A 22,047-nucleotide genomic window follows, 5' to 3' on the forward strand; every position below is an offset into this window, starting at 1 on the left:
TTTTTTTTTTTTTTAAACATAAATTTGATAAACGAATTCGAAACGAGAAAAAAAAAAAATTTTTTTTGATATATTTTCGACTCGTGCGTTGGAGGCGGGGCGGGGCGAGGGTAGTTAGCGAATAAAGTAAAATTTATTATTGTCAGATTTTCAAAAAAAAAAATCTCACCGTAAGTTTTTAATCGTCTGACTACGCTACTGACTAGTTAAAAAAATGTTTATTTTTTTTTTTTCGTAATGATATACACACAAAAAAAAATGGCGGAAAAAAAATTTAAAAATTATAATCGATAACAAATTGTAATTTACTTTTTTTTTTTATCAACGTTAAAATTTTTACAAAAATCGACGAAGTTATCAAAAAACAATATTATTATTATTATTATTAAAGAAAATTTTTTAAAACTATTATTATTATCATCATCATCATCATCATCATCATCGCGATAAGTTACAATGAATTTTTTTTTCTTCGCGTTTGTTTAAATAAAAAAAAAATTTTCATCATCATCATCATTGTAATCAACATATCAGAATATTTTTACTTGTTCTCTCGTCTTAACCTTATTATTTTTATTACCGTAATAATAATAATAACAATAATAAATGCCTTATTTAACATACAATAGCATTCGGATGAGTAAAAAGTAAAAAAAAAAAAAAAGGTTATATACGGAAAATGTGAATTTCCTTCAAAACGTGCCTTAATTTTAAAATTAAACGTGAAAAATTATTACCATGAAAAGGGGAAGGGGAGAGAGAGAAGAGGGGAGCGCGGGGAGATGGTAGAGGAGGAAAAAGGGAGGAGTAGGAAACGGAAAGGTTAAGTAAGAAATGGAAAATATGAAATTCGCGTTTTATAATTTACTCGATGCTTATTCCACGCACACCCACTCACGCACGCACGCACACTTAAATGAATGACAAACCATCAAAATTTTCTTATAATAATAATAACAATAATAATAGTAATAATAATAATAATAATAATAATAATAATAATAATAATAATAATAATAATAATAATAATAATAATAATAAAACTCGATATAATCATTATTTTCAGGTAGAAACAAAATTAAATTAACGTTTTTGAGTTTTTTTTTTTTTTTCGCATCCGCGTGTATGTGTTTGCGTGTGAAACGTTTGACCTTTGACCTTATAGTTAAACCTTTTGTTCGTTTATTATTATTATTATTAAAGGGGAACGACGACAGTAATAGTTCGGTGAAATTATTTATTTATTCTTTTTTGTTACGTCGTTTTACATTCGAAATTAAAATTTATTTATTTAATAAAAAAAAAAAAAAGAAAAAAAGGAAAAATGTTTTTCCTTTTTTTTTCATTAAATTTTTAGTGACGTTTACGTGACGTCATTAATTTAATTTCAACACCGTGGTAGTAGTGTAAAAATAATAAAAATATTTTCGAAAAGGAAAACACATACAAACACGCACGCACGAATGTCAAACGAGTGTGTGTGTGTTTGTTTGTGTGTATACATTTACGCACGGTAAATTTTAATACATAAAAATAATTTCGAGTTTAAAAAATTTTTCCTTTTCTGTTTTTTTTCTTTTATTACTTTTATTCTCATGTTTTATTCAAGCCGCCATTTTTTTTTTTATAGTTTGTCATTTCCTGTCTTGTTTTTATTGACAAAAAATTTTGTTTTATTTTCATTTCGCGAATCATTTTTTGACAAATATTATTATTATTACGAGTCGTCAAATCGACATAAATTTTTTTTTATCATCATTAATAATAGGTTATGATATGATTATAATAATAATAATAATTTTTTATTTTTTTTTTAGATCTTTTGCACAGAGTCATTCTCCTCAGCGGTTCGGGATTGAGTCCGTGGGCACTACAAAGAGAACCGCTTTTGATAAAGAGAAAAGTTGCTGAGAAAACGGGTTGTCACGTTGATCTTTTAGAAGACGATATAGCGCCTTGTTTAAGACTAAAACCCCTGTCGGAATTACTTTCCGTAAATGTGGATCCTCCGAGATTTTTAGCCGGTTTTGCACCTTTCATTGACGGTGCCGTATTAACGAGCAATCAATTGTCTGGTGCGTTTCCGGATTCGAGCCTTTTATCCGGCATAAGCATACAGCAACAAGTATCAGCGGGTAGCGGTCCGGGTTACGAATTTGCGGATTTCCCAGAAAAAGACTTGTTGTTTAGCCTTACTTCGACCGAATCGTATTCGGATTTAAGCGCTCAGGATTTAGAATTCGGTTTTAACGAAAGCAGAAGAGATAGAATATTACGGACTTACGTGAGAAATTGTTATTATTATCATTTAAACGAAATATTTTCGACTTTGAAAAACGAATACACGGATTGGGAAAGACCCTTGCAAAATCCATTGAGTGTTAGAAATTCTACTTTGGAAGTGTTGAGCGATGGTCTTACGGTGGCTCCACTTATAAGAGTCGGATATTTGCATACTCTAAGAGGAGGGAAAACATTTTTCTTACATTTTGATCATCAATCCAAAGAAAAAGATTTCCCACAGGTTAATAATAATGATAATAATTTTATTTTAACGAATTATAATTTCGATAATTAATTAATTTGTTTATTTTTTTTGGTAATTTAAAAAGCGAGTCGGAAGTGTTCACGGTGAAGATGTGCCTTACGTGTTGGGATTGCCTTTAGTCGGTGGTCAACCATATTTCCCGCACAATTACAGCTTACAAGATGGTGCCATTTCTAGAACGATAATTAAATATATTTCACAATTTGCAAGACGAGGGTAAGTTTTCTTTTTTTTTTTTTCAATACTAAAAATTTTCCTAGATTTATATACGTAATTTTATTATTTATATTAAAAAAATTTCCCTTTTTTTGTTTTTATTTTATTCGCCGATACTTTCAAATATTGAATACGTAAACAGTAAAAAATTTTAATACCGAAAAAAATATTTTCCATAATAAAAAAAGGAAAAAAATAGTTTTTTCCCTTTTTTTTCTTTTCCTTTCTTTCTTTCTTTTATTTATTTATTTTAAAATTTGTTTTTCTTTCCCCCCTTCCCCCCCTAACGTCACTAGCAGTAGACGTAGTTTTACAAATAAAAAAAAAATATTTTGTCTTTTTTTCTTTTTAGTTTCTCAATAGGAAATGTTTTGTTTTAATAGAATTTTTTTCCGATGTAAAATACATGAAAATTTTTATTTTTATTTCGGGAAGCGAGGGGGGCGAATGCGGGGTAGTCAATCGATCAAAAAGAAAATTTTTTGTAGTAAGGAAATCACTCGAAACACATAAAAAAAATTTTTAACATAATTTTAAAGAGAAAAAATATCCGATGTAAAAAAAGTTTTTTTTTTTTTTTTTTTGAAAACTTTTTTCCCGCGTAATATTAACACGATATTCGCTTTTTTTCTAATCTTAAAAGTCGTGTAAATAGACAAAACTAATTCGGAATGGGTGAATATTTTTTTTTTAAAAAAAAAAAAACTTTTTTACGAATTATTTTGACGTTTGTTAATTTACCCCTCAGGAGAAAAATTATCAAAAACATTATTTCATCATTTGAAATTTTATTAAAAACTATATTTATATTAATATATATTCAAATTATTATAAATATATACACGAAGTCAGTTCAATCCTCATTTCTGTCATAATAATAATAATAACTAACGTTTTTCAGTATATGCAAGTGACAACTCATGCAGGCATGCAAAACTTTATATTCGCATATTACGTCATCAGGCTAAACAACATAATTTTCGTTTTTGTTTTGTTATTCGTATTTTTTATTTCTTTTTCTTTTTCCACGTGAATGTGTCATTTATAATAAGGTGTAAAAAGAAAAAAATTTAAATGTATAATTTTTGTTTGTTTGTTTGTTTGTTTTCAGGGATCCTAACACTTCACCTGCGTCAAAATCAAAATTTCACAATTCTGATATTTTACCTAAAATCAATATTCCAGAACATAAAGATTCGAGTCCGACATTTTGGGACACGTACGATTCAATTAATCAACTTTATTTAGAAATATGTAAGCATAAATTTTTTTTCTTAAAAAAAAAAACGTTTTCTCTCTCTCTGTGTGTGCGTAAGGTGCGTGCGTGCGTGAGTGTGCGTGATAAAAATTTAATTAATTTTTTTTTTATTATTTCCGTTATTTAAAAAAAATCGATTTGTTTACATTCGAAAACCTATTTTAAAAAATTGGGGAGGAGGAGAAGGAGTAAGGGAAAAAAGGAAAAGCCAATATTTATTTTTGAAAAGGTTTAAATGGGGTATTGCTCTTACTACTACTGCCTACTAAAACAGAGAGCTAACAAACAACGAGGCAGCTAAAAAACAATGATTCTCTTGGGCAAACAATCCAAAACCAAACATCCGAAAATAAAACAAAAAAAAAAAAAAATTATCATTCCGAGTTTTAACATCAAAGGTCGTTATCAAATTTTAAAAAAAATAAAAAAATTTCATTTGAAAATGTCTGGAAAAAACGAAGAGGAAAGAAAAACCGGGAGAGAACGTGAAGGGGATAAAAACGGGGAAGGGGAAAAGGGTGGAAAAAAGCAAAAAAAAAATTTTTTTTAATTATTAAAAACGAAAAAAAGAAAAAAAAAATTGTTTTCAACTGATTTAGTTTTATGTTTGCACAACACTTAAAACGTTGTTAAATTTACGACGTATTAGTCCTTTTGTTTTAGTTTTTTTTTTATTACTAAATGGAAAGTAGATTTACAAAGATGGCGGCGGTGAAAAAAAAAAGAATTAACGAAAATAACGAAGCGGAATAATATTAATAAAAAAAACAAAATTATTAATTATAATCTGTATAAAAAATTGAATTGAATTGAAAGTGCCGTTAAAAATCATGTTTTACACGGTATTTAAACATTATTAATTTTTAAATTTTCGCGGGTAAATTCAAAAATTCAAAATTACAAAACCCTTCTTTCTAATTTAATTCGAACGGTCGAATTTATTTTTATTATTTATTTTTTCAAAATGTATAAAAATATTTGATTTAATTAAATATAAATTTAATTTAATTTTTTTTTTTTGAAAAAAAAAGTTAATAAATATAACCTTTTACCTTTTTGCGGGCTCTAAAAAAAATTACGCTACATTTTTATTTATTTTTCCACGTTCTCAAATTTTAATTTAAATTGTTACAAATTGTTTATAACTAAATTTAGTTTAAAAAAGAAAAACAATTTTTATTAAAAAATTTTATTATAATAATCACGTATTTAAACTCTCGTCTTTTCCACAAGATTCCCAGAATCGAAATTTTTCCTTCCCACGTTTTTTTTACCTCGTTATTTACATTATTATTATTATTATTATTATTATTCGTGCTTGAAAGGTATGGTGTGGTGCCATCTTGCAAACGTTTTAATAAATTGTAATAATCAACTTGATTCAACAATAAATACCATTTGTGTACATTTTTTTTTAAAACGAAAACCGCTTTTTAAATATTTTTAATTACTTTAATTAAATAATTAATTAATTTTTTATTAAGTAGCAGACGACACGCCTTTTTTTTTTTAAATTCTAACATCGTCTCAAATGTAAAAAAAAAAAAATCATTAAATACACATAAATTTTTTTTTTTTTTTAAATTAATCCCAGAGCAAAATCATATATTAAAAAATTATTGATTATTATTATTATTACTATTATTATTATTAATATTGTTTTTCTTTTTGGAAAAGTTTTTTCAAGTTTGCATTATATATATTTATATTTGTTATGTTGTTAGATGGGATATCAAATTTTATACATGAAATTAGTTTTTTGAAAACATAAACACAAATAATTTTTTTTTATTATTATAAAATATATTCGAAGGTAAAAAAAGGGGGCAGGGAGAAGGGAGGACAGAGGAACAGGGGGGCGGGCTATCATAACAACCGTCGGTAATATCGTTTATAAAAAAATTTTTAATAAAATTTCATTTTATTAAACGTTTTATATATTTTATTACGTTATTGAAAATATTTTTAATACATATTTAAATTTTATATATATGTATTATATTTTATAAAAACAAACAAAGGAACAAACGAACAAACAAACAAACACGCACACGGATTTATATTTGTCTTTTATATATTCGTTGATATATCAAAATTATATTTAATTTACAAAATTAATTTTATTATTGCAGGTGCAAAAAGATAATTTTATTTTATATGACGTTCGTTTATGTAAATAAATATTTTATTATTAATAATTATTATTAAAATCGATTCGAAAAAATAAATATTATTAATCAAGAGAGGTTTTTTTTTTTATCGAATCGATTTAAATTTAATTAAAATGGTTTTCTTATTATTATTGTTATCATTCATCGGAAAATGGAAAATTATAATTATCGAATTTTTTTTTTTTCCAGCATCTAAAACGGAAATGAAAAGTCATTACAGAGGACATAAAATGTCGCTTTGGTTAAACCTGATACCTCAACTTCACAGACCAGGTGTCGATGATTTAAATATGAGACATCATCACTTTCAAGAGGAAAGTGCTCAATATTATGATGGTAAAAAAATTTTTTTTTTATACTTTCACTTTCTCTTTATTTCCTCTATTAATAATTAATAAGTTATGATAATGATGATAATTTTATTGAAAACATTTGAAGGAAAAAAAAAAGAAAAATGGGGAAAATCGTTTTTTTTTGTTAACACCGTTTTTTGATTGTTGTTGATATTTTGGGTAAAAAGAGAAAGAAAAGGAAATAAACATGGAGTGAGTGTTTAATGATTAACTCAAAACGTTCCAGTTGTTTCATTAACCGTTCATTTGCCTGGAAATGTTGTCAAAACGTTCGGGGATTTAATGCTAAAACGTTCACTTTTATCCGGTATTTCAAATTAATTATTAACACTTTAAACAAAACCTAAAATAAATTCAACAAACACAACAAACTAATCATTAGCATGTAAGAACGTGTTAATTTATAATTTTTTCATTGTTTTCCTTTTTTTCCCTGTTATTAATGAGAAAAACATAAAAAACAAACTCAATAATTTTTCATTTGTGTTTGTGTTTTTAATAACAAAACGAAAAAAAAATCTTTTTAAAAGAAATCACATAAAATTTTGTTTTCTTATTTGATAACAATAATTATTATTATTTGATAAATGATGATGATGAAACAAATTATGTTTTTTTTACAATTAAAATTGTTTGTTTATGTTTATGTTTTTTTTGTGAATAGTTAATTGGTAATATAAAGGATGTCGGAATCTGTTTCGGTAATTTTTTTTTAAACATACATTTCCTCGTGAGGTTCGAGGCCTTCGACACCGAATAAAAGTTTATATAAACTATTAGCGTAGTAATTATTATTATTATTTAATTTTTTTTTTAAATTAGTTTGCCTTTAAGTTAGCGTAACAAATTCAATACGCATAAAAAACAAACAAGAAACCTGATTCGTAAAAAAACAACAACAACAACTTTACGGCACATGGATAATAAGTTTTTAGTTGAACTTTTTTTTTTTTAGTTTTTAAAAAAGTTTTAGTTTTTAGTTGTTAGACTGATTTTTTTTTTTTTTTTCTAAAACTTTTTTTTAGGTTCCGTTCGGCCTCAATCCCTACAATTACCATCGTTTATAATAACATCCACCGTTTCGACAACGCCCGGAACAACATTTAGCACGAAAGATATACCAACGTCAACATCAAAAGATTATCCAACAACAACGGAATGTCCGCCAAACGTAACGGGAAGCGCAGTCAGTCAAAACACGGTCAGACCTTCTAATACAAATAATAACAATAATAATAATAATAATTTGTTTAGAAAATTAGCATCGAGTCACTATCAGAGTTATACGACAGCGTTAACAGTTACAATAGCCGTCGGTTGTTTTTTACTTTTGCTCAATATTCTTATTTTCGCTGGTATATACCATCAAAGGGATAGAAACGGTTTGGATCGTACGAGATAAGAAAAAAGAAGAAATCATGACGTGGGAAGTTGTAGCAGTTCTTCGGACGAAATTGAAACGAAACACGCATTGGCCGGCGTTTCCCCTATGTCGAGCCATCAAAAACTCGCTCCGGATTCGGCAATCGAAATAACATTGCAAGAATTTAAATCATCTCCATCGATAATGAAAAAAATGAATCCCCGTCCTCCGAGTTACGATCCTCCTCCGGATCCGATGAAAATCCCTCATCATCGAATGAGCGGAACAAATTCATCTAGTCCACCGATACCGGAACCTCCGCCGCCACCAAAACATCAACCGCCTCTTTTATTAACCGGGGGAATATTAAGACAACAGGGAACTCCACAAACTCCAAGTTGTTCTAAAAAAAGAGTTCAAATTCAAGAGATATCAGTGTGACAAGAACTTCCCGCACATCACGTGCGGGATTTCAGTCCACCACAAAAAGAACAAATTTCTCTTGTTTAAATAAAGTGCTAATCCACATCGCATCCACAAAAATATTATTATCCTTATCATCTTAACTTTTGTGTTTACCTAAAAAAATATTATTTTAAATATATTCCACGACTTCCACGATTTCGCCGTCCTACCAAAAACGTAATTAAATGTTTAACGGAAATTTGAATTTAAAAAAAAACAATATCTATTTCCTGTATATATACATATGTATATCGATAGTGTTGAATCATTTATGTAATTATTATAAATAAAAAAAAAAAATTTTAATAATTATTAAATTTATTTTAAATATTTATAAATACGCGAAACGGATTTTTATAAAAAAACGTTTTTGACATACTAAAAAAAATATTATTTTTTGTTCGTTTGTTAATGTTTCTTACAACAACAACAAAAGTGAAAAAAAAAACATAACTGCAGTTATAGTTATCACCTGTTAGAAAAGACCTAAAGGTAAATAACAAAAAACTAGATTTTTTAAAATCAAAATACATATTAAAAAACAGGATCTTAATAAAAAAATTTTTTTTTGTTACCAGAGGGAAATTAATAACAACATAGGCCGTTCCAGTTAGTCATGATTATGGTTTACCATCTATGCCTTCAAGTAAATAAATATGTAAACGACCTCAAGAATTTTTTTTTCTCTCTTTGAAAAATTGTGTGATGTGATATCATCCCTTAGGAAATTTATCACCCATAAATTTTTTTTTTTAGTTTTAATGGAAGTATTCATCTTTCTATGAGTACCTGAAGGCCAGGGTGGAGGATCAATTTACTTAAACATTATTTTTCTCTCCCTTTTTTTTTTCTATCCCTATTTCTCCTGCCCTTCCTTTCCCTCTCTCTCTCTCTCTCTCTCTCTCTCTCTCTCTATTTTCCCTTTAAAAAAAATTAAAAGACAAATTTATTGTTCGATTGATAAAGTCTAATAATAATAATAATGTTTACATTTAGGTGTGCGTGAGTGCGTGCGTTCGTGCAGTGAGTGCCCTTGATTAAGAAAAAAAAAATTTATTTTTCCCATTTTTTTTTTATTTTTCCCATTTATTATTATTATTATTATTATTATTATTATTATTTTGATATAATTGAATAAATCGATGAACCTGATAATTTTTAACTAACTGTTTACCGTGATAATGATAACAAATAAAAGGTTAATCTGTTATCATTTTAACCTATCTCATTGTAATTGATTTTTTATTTTGATTGTAGAATTGATTGATTCGAAAAAACAATTTTTTGTTTTTCTAATAAACAAGTGTGAAGTTCAAGTCATATTAAAACAAACAAAAAAACAAACAAACGACAAATTATTTTTATTTTTTTCTCATTCAACAACAATACTATTAATAATAATGATAAATATTTTAAAAACATCTCATTTGTATAAATTATTATTATTTATTTTTAAAAAAATTTTAAACGACAAATAATAATAATAATAATAATAACGACAATTTTTTTTAATGAAGTTTTCTTTTTTTTTTTTTTACGTGAATTGAAAAACAATAAAAAAAAAAAAGGCGGGGCCGGTTTTCAAAAAAATTTGAGATAAATTTGATTTTTTCTTTATGAAAAGAGGAAAATTTAATAATGTATTTTATGTTTACCTTCGAAAAAAAAATGGGCGACAATTAAATTACGCTAATATATAAATCATTTCGTATAATGTATACCTACGTACATAAATAAATAATAAAACCACGTGTTTTTCTACGTGTCATGTGAAAAAAAAAAAAAAACGTTTTAAAAATATTTAACACCCAGGGAAATAATATAAATTAAATACCTAATCATTGAATCGAAACACACACACACACAGACAATTGTGAAAGTCATTTATTATTATTATTATTATTATTATTATTATTATTATTATTATTATTATTATTAACGACGTCACCTACGCACATAAAAAAAAAAAAAAATTCGAATAAAGAGTGCAATGACAGTTTTTTTTTTTTGAGTTCGTGCGAAAGAACAAAGTTCATAATAAAAATTTAACGAATGAGAATTTTCGGTTTTTTTTTCTTATTGTTTGTTAACATTTTTTTTTTTTGTTTATAAACATACGAATGGATAAAACATAAATCAGGTATAAACATACGAATGTGTTTTCTGTGTGTGTTTTACAACATTGTTTGTTTTATTGTTTTTACTTAAAAAGTTAATAAAAAAAAAACTTCGCGAAAGTTAATTTTTTTTTTTTAACATTAAAAATAATTTAAATGAAAAATGACAAAGTTACGATTCGCCGCGGGGGGTAGAGGGTAGAAAGGGGGGACGGTGAGAGAGGAGAAAAAATATTAAAAAAAAAGTATCATCGATTTTAGGGTGACACAACACAACAACATTCGTAACAACCAGTTTATTTTTCGTTTGTAAGTATAGCGATTTACGTAAAAAAAAACACGTTATAAAAACAACTTGCGCGACGCACACGCACACGCATACGCACACGCACACACACACACGATAATTTTCATTATTAAATTTATTGACACGAAAAAAAAAAGAAAAGTATATCGGTGTCCATATTGTAAAAAAAAAAAATTATTTAAATTAATGATCGATCGAACACGTGATCGGTGATCGACAAACGAGTTATTATTATCATAAGGAAATAAAAAAAAGGTATCCTCCAAAAAGATACGATATCATTTATTTTAATAACGCGCGTGTGTGCTTTCTATTAAAAAAAAAAAATAGAAAGGATAAAAACTTGCAAATATGAATTTAAAACTTTCATAACTAAAAAAAAAAAAAATTTTTTTTTTTTTATTTTAACATTCTAAATTAATAGTTTAAAAAAATTCGTTATATTAGTCGTATGCAGAATTCATAATTAGTCATTAGCGTAATAAATTTTTTTCTACTTGGAAAAATAAACAAAACAAAGATGGCCACTTTGTTGTGTGTGTGTTTTGTTTGGACGTGACTTTAAATCAAAACGTTTATTCTATGAATTTACCGTCGTTTTATATTTGGTAAGTTAATTCCGTTTTTAAATTTTTTTTAACTAGTTTTTATTATTATTATTATTATTATTATTATTATCATTATTATTATTATTATTATTATTATTATTATTATTATTATTATTATTATTATTATTATTATTATTATTATTATTATTATTATTATTATTAATATTCACATTAGAAAAAAAAAAAAAAAGAAAAATCAAAGTACATATTTTTTTTTTTTTGTTTATAATTGAATATATTAATATCACGTTCGACGTTCTACGTAAACATGAACGTTTGACGTTTTATTATCATTATTATCATCATTATTATTATTAATAATTTTTTCATACTCGCGTATGTGAATTTTCAGGTGTGTTGTTGTTTTTTTTTCATCATGTGTTTGTGTTTAGATTTTTTTTTGTAAATTCGTTCCGAGAATTTTTCCTTTTTTTTTTTTTTTTTATTTTATTTTGAAATATTTAATGTAACCGGATTGAATTCATTCTCAATCAATCATTCATATTATTCGGACTTGTTTTGATTGCAATCTGTGCGAAAAAAAATACCCCAAGAACTAGAAATATAAATTCTTTCAGGTTTGTATTACTACATAGTACGTCATTATTATTATAACTATTAATAATAATAATAATAATAATAATTTTATGTTATTTGTTATTGTTATAATTAGTGTCATAACTCAAAAAGGTTTATGTTCTGAACCTCTTTTTCTGAACAAGAAAAAAAATACCGGATTATTTTTAATTTATTATCGTGAATTATTACGTGATAAAAAAAAAAAAACCTGCGAAAGTTAAATTTCAACCTGATTCCGCCGTTATGGTAGCCACCTTGAATAACTGAGAGTTTTTATTATTATTATTATTATTATTATTAATATTACTTTAAGGTACACGACTTCTTTTGTAAGTCGATGATAAACCTGCCTGATCGATTTTTTTTTTAAAGTATTATCGAATCAGATTAAATTGATAGAATTGGAAATTTTTTTTTGGGAGGGGAGGTTATTCAATTCATTTTAGGTTTTATCACGGGTTACCAACTTTAAAAAAAAAAAAACGTGCGATTTAATTATTATTATTTGAATATAATTATCATTTAATTATTTTTTATTTAAATAAATATATTTATGTATAAATAATTTATGTTCTGAGAGAGAGAGAGAAAATCAAAACGTACATACATACATACATAATTCTTTTTTTTTTTCGTTAAACAATTTATTATTCAAACGTAAATAACATGTATTTAATATTTTGAATTAATAATGATGATTATGGTGATTGTAATAATAATAATAATAGTTAGGATTCGTTCAAAAGTAAAAATTTTCTTTTGGGTCTGATTGCCCCCCTTTTGTTGTCGTCATTCATTGTCAACGAACGTCATTCATCATAAATAAAATTTTAATTTGACTTTTTTTTTTGTTTTAACGTATAACTGCAAATTATATATATTTTTATGCACTAAAAATTTAAACCAGAAAGAAAAGAAAGGGCAGAAAGAAAAGCAGACGAAAAAAAGTAAATTTTTTTTTTCTTCTGCTTATCGTGAATAATTTAAAATTGCGTTTTTTGAGTTTATGAATTCGATCGGTCGCGTTATAAAAAAAAAATTTTTTTTTTTTTTTCTTTTACTTAACATTAACCGCCAAGAGTTTTCAGTGTTAAATCGGACGTTCGCGTTCGTCGTGCATCGAATCATTATTATTATTATTATTATTAATTTTTTTAATAATTAAAAATAAAAATAATTCGTACGTTAAATTATGTTAGTTAAAAATAAAATTTTTAATTTTTCATGTTAAATAAATACGAGTTTTTTTTAAAATATTATTATTATTATTATTATTATTATTAGAAAATTATGTATTATGTTAATTATGTAATTATAATAATAATAATGATGATGATATTGGCAATGAAAAAATTAATTTGAAAAAAAAATATATAAATAAAAGGTATGTTAATTTTGTATTAAACTATATAAAAACTATGAGTTTATTATTAATAAAAAAAATCACAATTTATTAATATTATTATTATTATTAATGGTGATTTTTTTTTTAATGTAAAATATTATTAATAATTTTTTCCCCGCGTTTTTTTTTTTTAAATAAATAAATAAAAATTAAAATTAATGTTTGAAACCCGAGATTTTAAATGCGTGCTGCTTCTTAACATTATTTATTTATTTATTTATTTTTTATTAAAATCGTATCGTTAATAACATTATATAAAATTATTATATTTATTCGGTTTGACCTTGAAAAAATTTATATATATATTTGCACTTTGTTTATGTATACGTAGGGGGAAAATAGCAAAAGGTCAAAAGTCACACGTGTTAAAATCGACCCCATCGAAACAATAACAATAAATATAAATAAAAAAAATTTTTTTTTTTTTTTTTGGGAAAAATTCACTAAATGAAAGCTTTCGACAACGTGATTAACTTTTTGTTTATTATTATTATTATTATTTTTTATTTTAACCGTCGTTAACGTCAGTTAGTAAATTTCATTAACTCCTCCCCCCCTGTTCGCTCTTCTCTCCGCCCCTCGGAAAAAGACGAAAAAAATTTTTTTTTTTTTAAATATTTATTTTATGTTTAACTTTTGAACGGTTTGTTTAAATTGTTTGTTATAAATTTTTTTTTATCGATCTCATAATATATATTATAAATAATAATAATAATAATAATATATAATATATTTATATAAAAAAATTAAATACGAGTAAAAACTAAGAGGTAGGACAGAAGTTTTGTAAAAAAAAAAAAAGTGGAAAATTCGTTGAGATAACGATGGGTTTTTCTTTTATTATCATTATCATTATTTTTTTTCGTCGTATTCAAATTTAAAATTTAAATTTTTTTTTTTGAATGGGTGTTTAATTTTCGATAAAATTGAAAGAAGAAAATAGTAATAATAATAATGATGCGATTTCAAGGAATTGACATTGACCCAAAAATCTATTTGTTTTCATTTTGAACGGGAAAAAAAAAAAAAAAAAAAATTTTTTTTTAAGAAATTCGTTTTTTAAATTTAATTCTTAATTTAAAAATTTCGTCTGCTAAATATTTATTCGACTTATCGACCGTTTTGATCGTTTTGACTAATAAAAAAAAAAAAAAAAAAAAAAAAAAAAAAGGGAAAAATTAAAAAGTTCTGAATAATTTTTTTTTTTCTTTCTACTCGCGTGAAGAAAATTTTTTGAAAGGATGGAAGGAAAGAAGGGGGAGGGGCGGGGAAAGGAGGGGAGGAAGTACAGGTTAAGAAGGGAAAAAGTACGTGTGTGTGGTTATATTCCGTCCGAACCGTGAAGGAAAAGAAAAGGGGTCACGGTCAAAGGTTAAAATTTTCTCGTTGCAACGTTTTATTTACATATAAAAATTGAATTCGATATTTGAAGTGTAAGAAATTTTCTTTTTTGTGACGTAATAAAATTTTTATTTGTAAATATTTTTTCCCTTCGTACAATATTTCACGTATTCGATAACTTAAACGTTATTAAAAACTATTTTAGAAATTTTTAAACGGAAGCAAATTTAAAAAAAAAAAATAAACGATCGAAGAAGAATATTACAGGATTGATTGATTTAGGTACGTTGTTTGTTTGTTGTTTGTTTGTTTGTTTGTTACCGTGAGTTAAAACCCACTCTATTGACTTGTAAAGTTAATAATTAGACCACCAATGACGCCACCACCACTACTGCCGCAGTCACATTTTTAACTCGTTCTTGATAGCGTATATATATCCGTATATATATTCATATTAATTGATTTAATGCTACCGCGTTGTACGAATAAAGTTTTTCTTTTTTTTTTTCTTTTTTTTTCTTATTATTATTATTATTATTATTATTATTATTATTGATTTACATCGGATGATGATACATGTTGCTTGTTGTTAAATATTTTATATGTTATATAAAACTTCGAAAATCCCAGGTATGAAGATTAAAAACAAAAAAAAAATTATAACTTTTAAACGACGACAAAACACAATCGAATTGTTTCTTTTTTCTCTTTCATTCTTTCTTTTTATTTTTTTTTTTTACACGCAATTATTTATTATTTTAACGTTTTTTTTTTTAAAAGTTTCTTTTGCTTATTTTCTTTGCTTCTTTTATTTAAAAAAAAAAAAAAAGGAAAAAAAAACTTCGAAACTTTTTTTTTTGCTTTTAACGAAAATTATTAACACGAAATTAAAAGAGAATTTTTTTTCTTTTCTTTTTTCTTTTTTCTCTTCTGCTTTTAATTTTAAAAAAATTGTTTAAAAATTTAAATATTATTAACAAATAAACACATTTGTTTAAGTGTAACTAAAAAAAAATTATTTGTTTATGAATAATAACAAAATGAATAGAAATTATCGAGCGGTTGATTTTCGGTAGCGATTTAAAAAAAAAAATTATAATTACTTGTCATTACTATTATTATTATTATTATTATTATTATTATTATTATTATTATCACGGTCTTTTACAAATTTACAAGAAAATGAAAACCACGTTTCGTTTAAAATTACAAATTTTTTTTTTTAAATAACGAAATATTAAAGTGTTAAATTCAATTCCGAAAAAATTTTAATTTTTTTTTTTAACGTAAAACTGCTACTAGTACGGATATTTAAACAAAAAAAAAATTTTTGATTTGTTTATATTTAAACAATTTTATTTAAAAATATTAAAAAAATAAATTTTTTTTTTTTTTTAATTCTACGCCAAGGTTGAATAAGCTATAAAAAAAAAAAAATGGCTGGAAAAAAAATAAACGGACGAATTATTTTTCAATCATTTTCTTTTCTTTTTTTTTAAACAATTCGAATAAATAAAAAAATAACCGTTTATTTGTTTAAAGCAGAAGAAAATAAATAAAAAACTTGATTAATATTAACAAAATGGTTTTCTCTCTCTCACTCTCTCTCTCTCTCTCTCTCTCTCTCTTTTATTAAACAATAATAATTATTATAATAAATACATTTTTTATTATAATGATTATTAATTATTTTATTTGTTTATATAATTCATTAATCATTTACGGACTTTTTAATAATAATAATAATAATTAACATCACTCGTATAAAAACACATTATAATTATTATTATTATTATTATTATTAAAATTTTAAATTAAAAAACTAGTCAATTATTTTACATACGACCGAAAATTTACATTCATTCATTCATTTGTACACAATCGGTAATTATTAATTCGTCGTCGATTTAAAATAATAATAATGATAATAAAGTAGTAGGAATTCGAGAAACTTTTTTGTAAAAAATAATAATAATAATAATAACGTTGACGTGTAAAAAAAAAAAAATTTTTTTTTTAACGTCTTCTCTTCGTTGTATATTAGTTGGCAACTTTTTTTTTTTCTTTTTTTTCTTTTTTCCTTAGTTTATCTCTCTCTTTCTAATTTGTCACGGAGATAATGAACCATGTATATATAAAATGAGGTCAGGAAAATTGTTAACATTTATAATAATAATAATATAATAATAATAATAATAATAATAATGGTTTTTAAAAATCAAAAGAGAGGATTTTTAAATTTTAAATGGGTTTTTTTTTCGAAAGTAATAAACTTTAAAACTTTTTTTTTTTAAATAATAATAATAATAATTACATTCCCTTTCTAAAAAAAAACGAATAATTTATATTCATTTTTTTTTTGGGGGGGGGGAATAGAGGAAGAAGGAGGAGGGAAAGAGGTGGAAGGAGATGGGGGGGGCTTTAAAATTAACGTGTCGATAATTAAAAATTAAACGGATTTGACTACGTCACACGTAATACGACATATTTTTACTACGTCGTCGTTGTCGTCGTGTAAATAGAATTTTTTTTTTCTGTACATCGTTTATAAATAAATACGAGATTTGTCTGGAACGATTAGTTAATTAATTAATTAATCACACATAAAAATTTCATAGTAAATATTTTCTTTTCTTTTTTTTGTTTAAATGTAATTAAATTAAACGATCGATAAAATTTTATTAGATCGATAATTTTATCGGCCAATATCGAAAACTTATCGTTTGTGTGTGGTCCGCATTTAAAAAAAAATTAATTATTTAAATTTAAAACATTTCTTATTTACAAAATTATTATTATTATTTTTTTTTAATACATATGAAATAATATTAACAAAAAAATTCATTAAATTTGATGATTAATCACGTGATGATTGAATAAAAACATCATCGTCTTTAACAAATCACGATTAACAAGTTTTTTTTTTCTTTTCTTAAAGATAATAAATGAGATGACTTGTGCGTATATATTATTATTATTATTATCGAAAGTTTTCGGACTTTGTTATCGGCTCATTCATTAATAATACACTCCAGGTATCGACCTGATTCAAATATAATATTTTAAAAATGGCAACCAATAAGTGCAAACAAAATAAATTACATTTTTCATCTTTATATTATATAAACGTTAACATTTAAACACACAACAACAACACACACACGCACACGCACACACATACGCACACAGAAAAACGTTTAAGTTATTTCACTTAAACATTTTTCACGGTCGTAAAAACAAAAAACAATAACAAACATTTTTTTTTTTTTTAAATTAAAATAATTATATTCAAAATTTTTAAACACGTTTGTGTTTGTATTTGTTGATTTAATTGTTGATCATGATTTATTTTATTAATATTACGTATTTTTTTTTTTTTATTAATTGTTTTCGTAAACACCGAATAATGGGGGGCAGGGGGGGGGGAACTCACGAAGTTTTTAAACTTGAAAAATATATAATTTTTTTTTTTTTTGGCAAAGACGTTAAAGTTCCCGCGGAGAATTTCAAGGATTAAAATATATATATTATATTTAATATTGCTCATCGGGAAGTCTTTTGCACGCACGCACACGCACACGCACGCACGCGGGTATATGACGAAATTGAATTATGTTTTATAGACCAACCGTTGACTGAAACACAATATTAAAAAAAATTACCGGTAATAAATGGTTTGATACGAAAAAAAAAAAATTATTGAAAATTTAAAAAGACCATTTAAGGGTAAAGTAAATTTCTTAATAGGGATGTTTTGCGTGTTTAAAAACTTTTATAAAATGCTTACACGCGCACACGTACACCCACACCTACACACACACCCACACGCACGCACACACGATAAAAATTTTTTGTTTTTATCCTTTCAGGGTCGTTTAATTAAAAAAAAAAAAATTATCGATTTATTTATTTATATTTACCCATGTAAAAATCATTGTAAATTTTATTATTATTATTTCTATTTAAAAAAAAAAATGGCTGACGAGTTTAAATAATGGCGGGTTTTTTTTTAATAAAATAAATAAACGTGCGAATCAAAAAAAAAAAATTAATTAATTAATTAATAATTTTTTTTTAAATTAATAATGATAATTTAATAATGAAACAGCATTTTTATTTATTTATTTATTGAAATTCAACGACGATCGTCGAATAGTTGATTAATTAAATTTTATTATTATTATTATTATTAATGTATTTAATATAAAATAAAAAAAATACAAAAGTCATTTTTATTATTATTATTTTATTTTAACGAGCTTATTTTTAACATCGATAAATACGATTTTGTTTGTTTTTTTTTCATAACAACAACAACAACAACAACAACAACAACAATAATAATAATAATAATAATAATAATAATAATAATAATAATAATAATGATTACGAGTCATTTGCGTATAAAAAAAAAAATTTTTTTCAAATTTTTATTGTCAATGACAGAAGAAAGAACATACGTAAAATTAAATGAGTTTTTGTTTTTTACGTGTATGCGTGTGCGTGCGCGTGTGTATGCGTGTGTGTGTATACGGTGTGTATTTGTGTTTGTATGTGTGTATACGGTGTGTATTTGTGTTTGTATGTGTGTATACGGTGTGTATTTGTGTTTGTATGTGTGTATAGCAATATTTTGACAAGTATATCGGTTGGTTGACATTTTTAACTTTTGAAAAAAAAATTTAAAACACAACATATTAATTTAAAAACCGAATGTTTGATGCTCGTATTGTTTTAAATTTTAAATTTTTTTCTAACGTTTGTTTAAATAAAAACATAAAAATGAATTTTTTTTTTTTTAATGTCAATATAGATGGATGTGTGAGTGACATATTATAAATTTTATTATTATTATTATTATTCGATTCATAAATAATTTATAAATTTTTATTATTATTGTTAAATAATAATATTTATAATAAATAGAGATAAATTTTAAATCAGGTATCGGTTAAAATAAGTTTTATTTATTAAAAGAGGGCTGATAAATAAGTGATAAAGAGAGAAAGAAAGAGAAAGAGAGAGAGGGGGGGAGAAATTAAGAAAAAAAAAATGATACAGAACACGGTCCTGGATAACTAACTAATTAACCATGAATCAAGTGTCTAAAAAAGGAAAAATAAAATTTTGCTTCGAGTTAGTTTTTTTTTTTAGTTTCAAAACTAAATCGAGTTGGATATGCCAGAGGATTTTTTTAGTGTGGTATATGGCATGTGATGAACGAAAGACAAAGTCGTGTGCAAATCGCAAGCAGAAGAAAGACAAACAAACAAACTAACAAACGGAAAAAACGCGCGCGTCGGTATCAAATATATATAAAATCAAATGCTAGTGAAAAGTATTAGTGGTAATAATATTTAAAAAAATTTTTTAACGATTATATCGTAATTAAAATATATTTAAGTGATAATTATTACCCGTAATAATAATAGTAATATTATAAAAAAATTATCGTATTAAAAAACGAAGAGTGACGTAATTAATAATAATTTTTGGGAAAGTTTTTTGGAAACTAAAAATCGTTGTAAGTATTTTAAACTAAGATTCGACCAAGACAAATTTATTACTTAATAAATAAATTTTTGGTCACAAACGCGATTCGAGAAAAAAAATTATTTTTTATTACGTAATTAAACGAGTGTTTAAAATATTTTTTTTCCATCACGGTTATTTAATTAAATTTAACAATAACTTTTTTTTTAAATTACAAATTTTTTTTTAAAGTTAAAAAATCGAGTCTTTCATTTTCGTCACATTTTTTTAAAACGACATAAAAAAAAATTTTAAAACGTTTTGAAACGGAAAGAGTGAGAGAGTGTGAGAGAAAGAGAGAGATAGAAAAAAGTAAATTAAAATTTATGTTCTTGTTAATAAGATATTTTGAATCCACTTCTTTTAAAAAAAAAAAAAAGAAATTATTAATATATATATAAATACCCGCGCGCGCTCGTGTGTGCGAGTGTTTAATGACTTTGAAAACTTGATTGTGCGTTATAAAAATCATTATTATTATTATTATTAAATTTTTTAACCCATATTATAGTTATTAAAACCTTGATAACTTGTATGGCACAAGGCTCACTCAGATATATTTATTTATATACTTATAATAAATAAATAAAGTAAAACATAACATTAAATCTATCGATATGATTATAATAAACACTTTCCACGAAAATAATAATTATTATTATTATATTTTAAAGAGTAGAAGGTGTTGTTGTTGTTATTGTTGTTGGATTACCAAACAATACGATTGTTAATAATATTTCATTATTATTATTATTATTATTAAAATTATTTATGGGTTAAAAAAATTTTTAATAAATATAATAATTAAATATATAAAACGAGATTAAACGAAACGTGAAAAATTCATTTTGACGGTTAACACAAATAAATAAATAAATGATAATAATAATAATAATAATGGAGTGGTACCAGTTTATTGAGAGTTGAAATGAATTTTTCAAATGGAAAAAAAAATACTCGATACTCTGACGTCATAAAAAAAAATTGATTAATTTTATTATATTTTTTGAGTTTTGAGAAAACCTTAAAACCTTTTTTCCACGGGTTTTTGTTATTTAGGTTGTTTTTAATTATTATTACCGGTTGTTTTTATAATTTATTACGGTCGTGATTATAAATAATAATAATGATAATAATAATAATAATAATAATAATTACAGTTTTATAGTAAAATTAAAAATGTGATACTGTTTTAATTAGTAGGCCATTAAAACTTTGTCAAAAATTAATCTGGTGGTACTCCAAGGTTAAAATTTGCAACAACAACAACAACCAACAACCGAAAAAAAAAATTGTTTATTAATAAATAAATAAAGAAAATTAATTAAGAAATTTTTGACAAAACGACTTTTTTTTCAATTTTTTTTTTATAACAAATAAAAAATTAATTTTATTATTATTTAAAAATTTCAAATAATTTTTAATAAAAATTCGACAATATATTTTCTCCAATAATATATATACTTTACAATATATACTTTACAATATATATATACAATATATATATATATATATATATATATATATATATATATATATATATATATATTGTTGTTTAATAATATTATTAATAATAATAATAATATCCTTGGCCTAATAGTGAAGTCAAATGGATATAATTAATTTTTAAAAAAAAAAAAAAAACATTGATGACTTTATCAAACAACCATTTTAAGTTTTTGACCTAAAACAATTAAAAAAAAAAAACATTTTTTATTTATCCACACACTTGATTTAAAAGTAATAAATTATACTACTATTACATATCGATCATTATTATTATT

At 24.2% G+C, this 22,047-nt stretch overlaps 1 protein-coding gene across 1 annotated transcript in view; it reads left to right on the plus strand.

Annotated features, from left to right (window-relative positions):
- Positions 1 to 8,350, plus strand: part of Phum_PHUM163560 (neuroligin, putative) — a gene marked incomplete at both ends in the record, with an annotated part of 9,962 nt that extends 1,612 nt beyond the window's left edge. The window contains 7 exons of the mRNA XM_002424877.1: positions 1,818 to 2,524; positions 2,613 to 2,764; positions 3,876 to 4,018; positions 6,383 to 6,529; positions 6,773 to 6,853; positions 7,572 to 7,928; positions 7,950 to 8,350. Coding sequence (XP_002424922.1) covers positions 1,818 to 2,524; positions 2,613 to 2,764; positions 3,876 to 4,018; positions 6,383 to 6,529; positions 6,773 to 6,853; positions 7,572 to 7,928; positions 7,950 to 8,350 — 1,988 coding nt within the window. The remainder of the gene's footprint in view (positions 1 to 1,817; positions 2,525 to 2,612; positions 2,765 to 3,875; positions 4,019 to 6,382; positions 6,530 to 6,772; positions 6,854 to 7,571; positions 7,929 to 7,949) is intronic.
- Positions 8,351 to 22,047: the final 13,697 nt, after the last annotated feature.

The sequence above is a fragment of the Pediculus humanus genome, genomic scaffold (assembly GCF_000006295.1).
Source record: "Pediculus humanus corporis 1103172107512 genomic scaffold, whole genome shotgun sequence".
NCBI lineage: Eukaryota > Metazoa > Arthropoda > Insecta > Psocodea > Pediculidae > Pediculus > Pediculus humanus.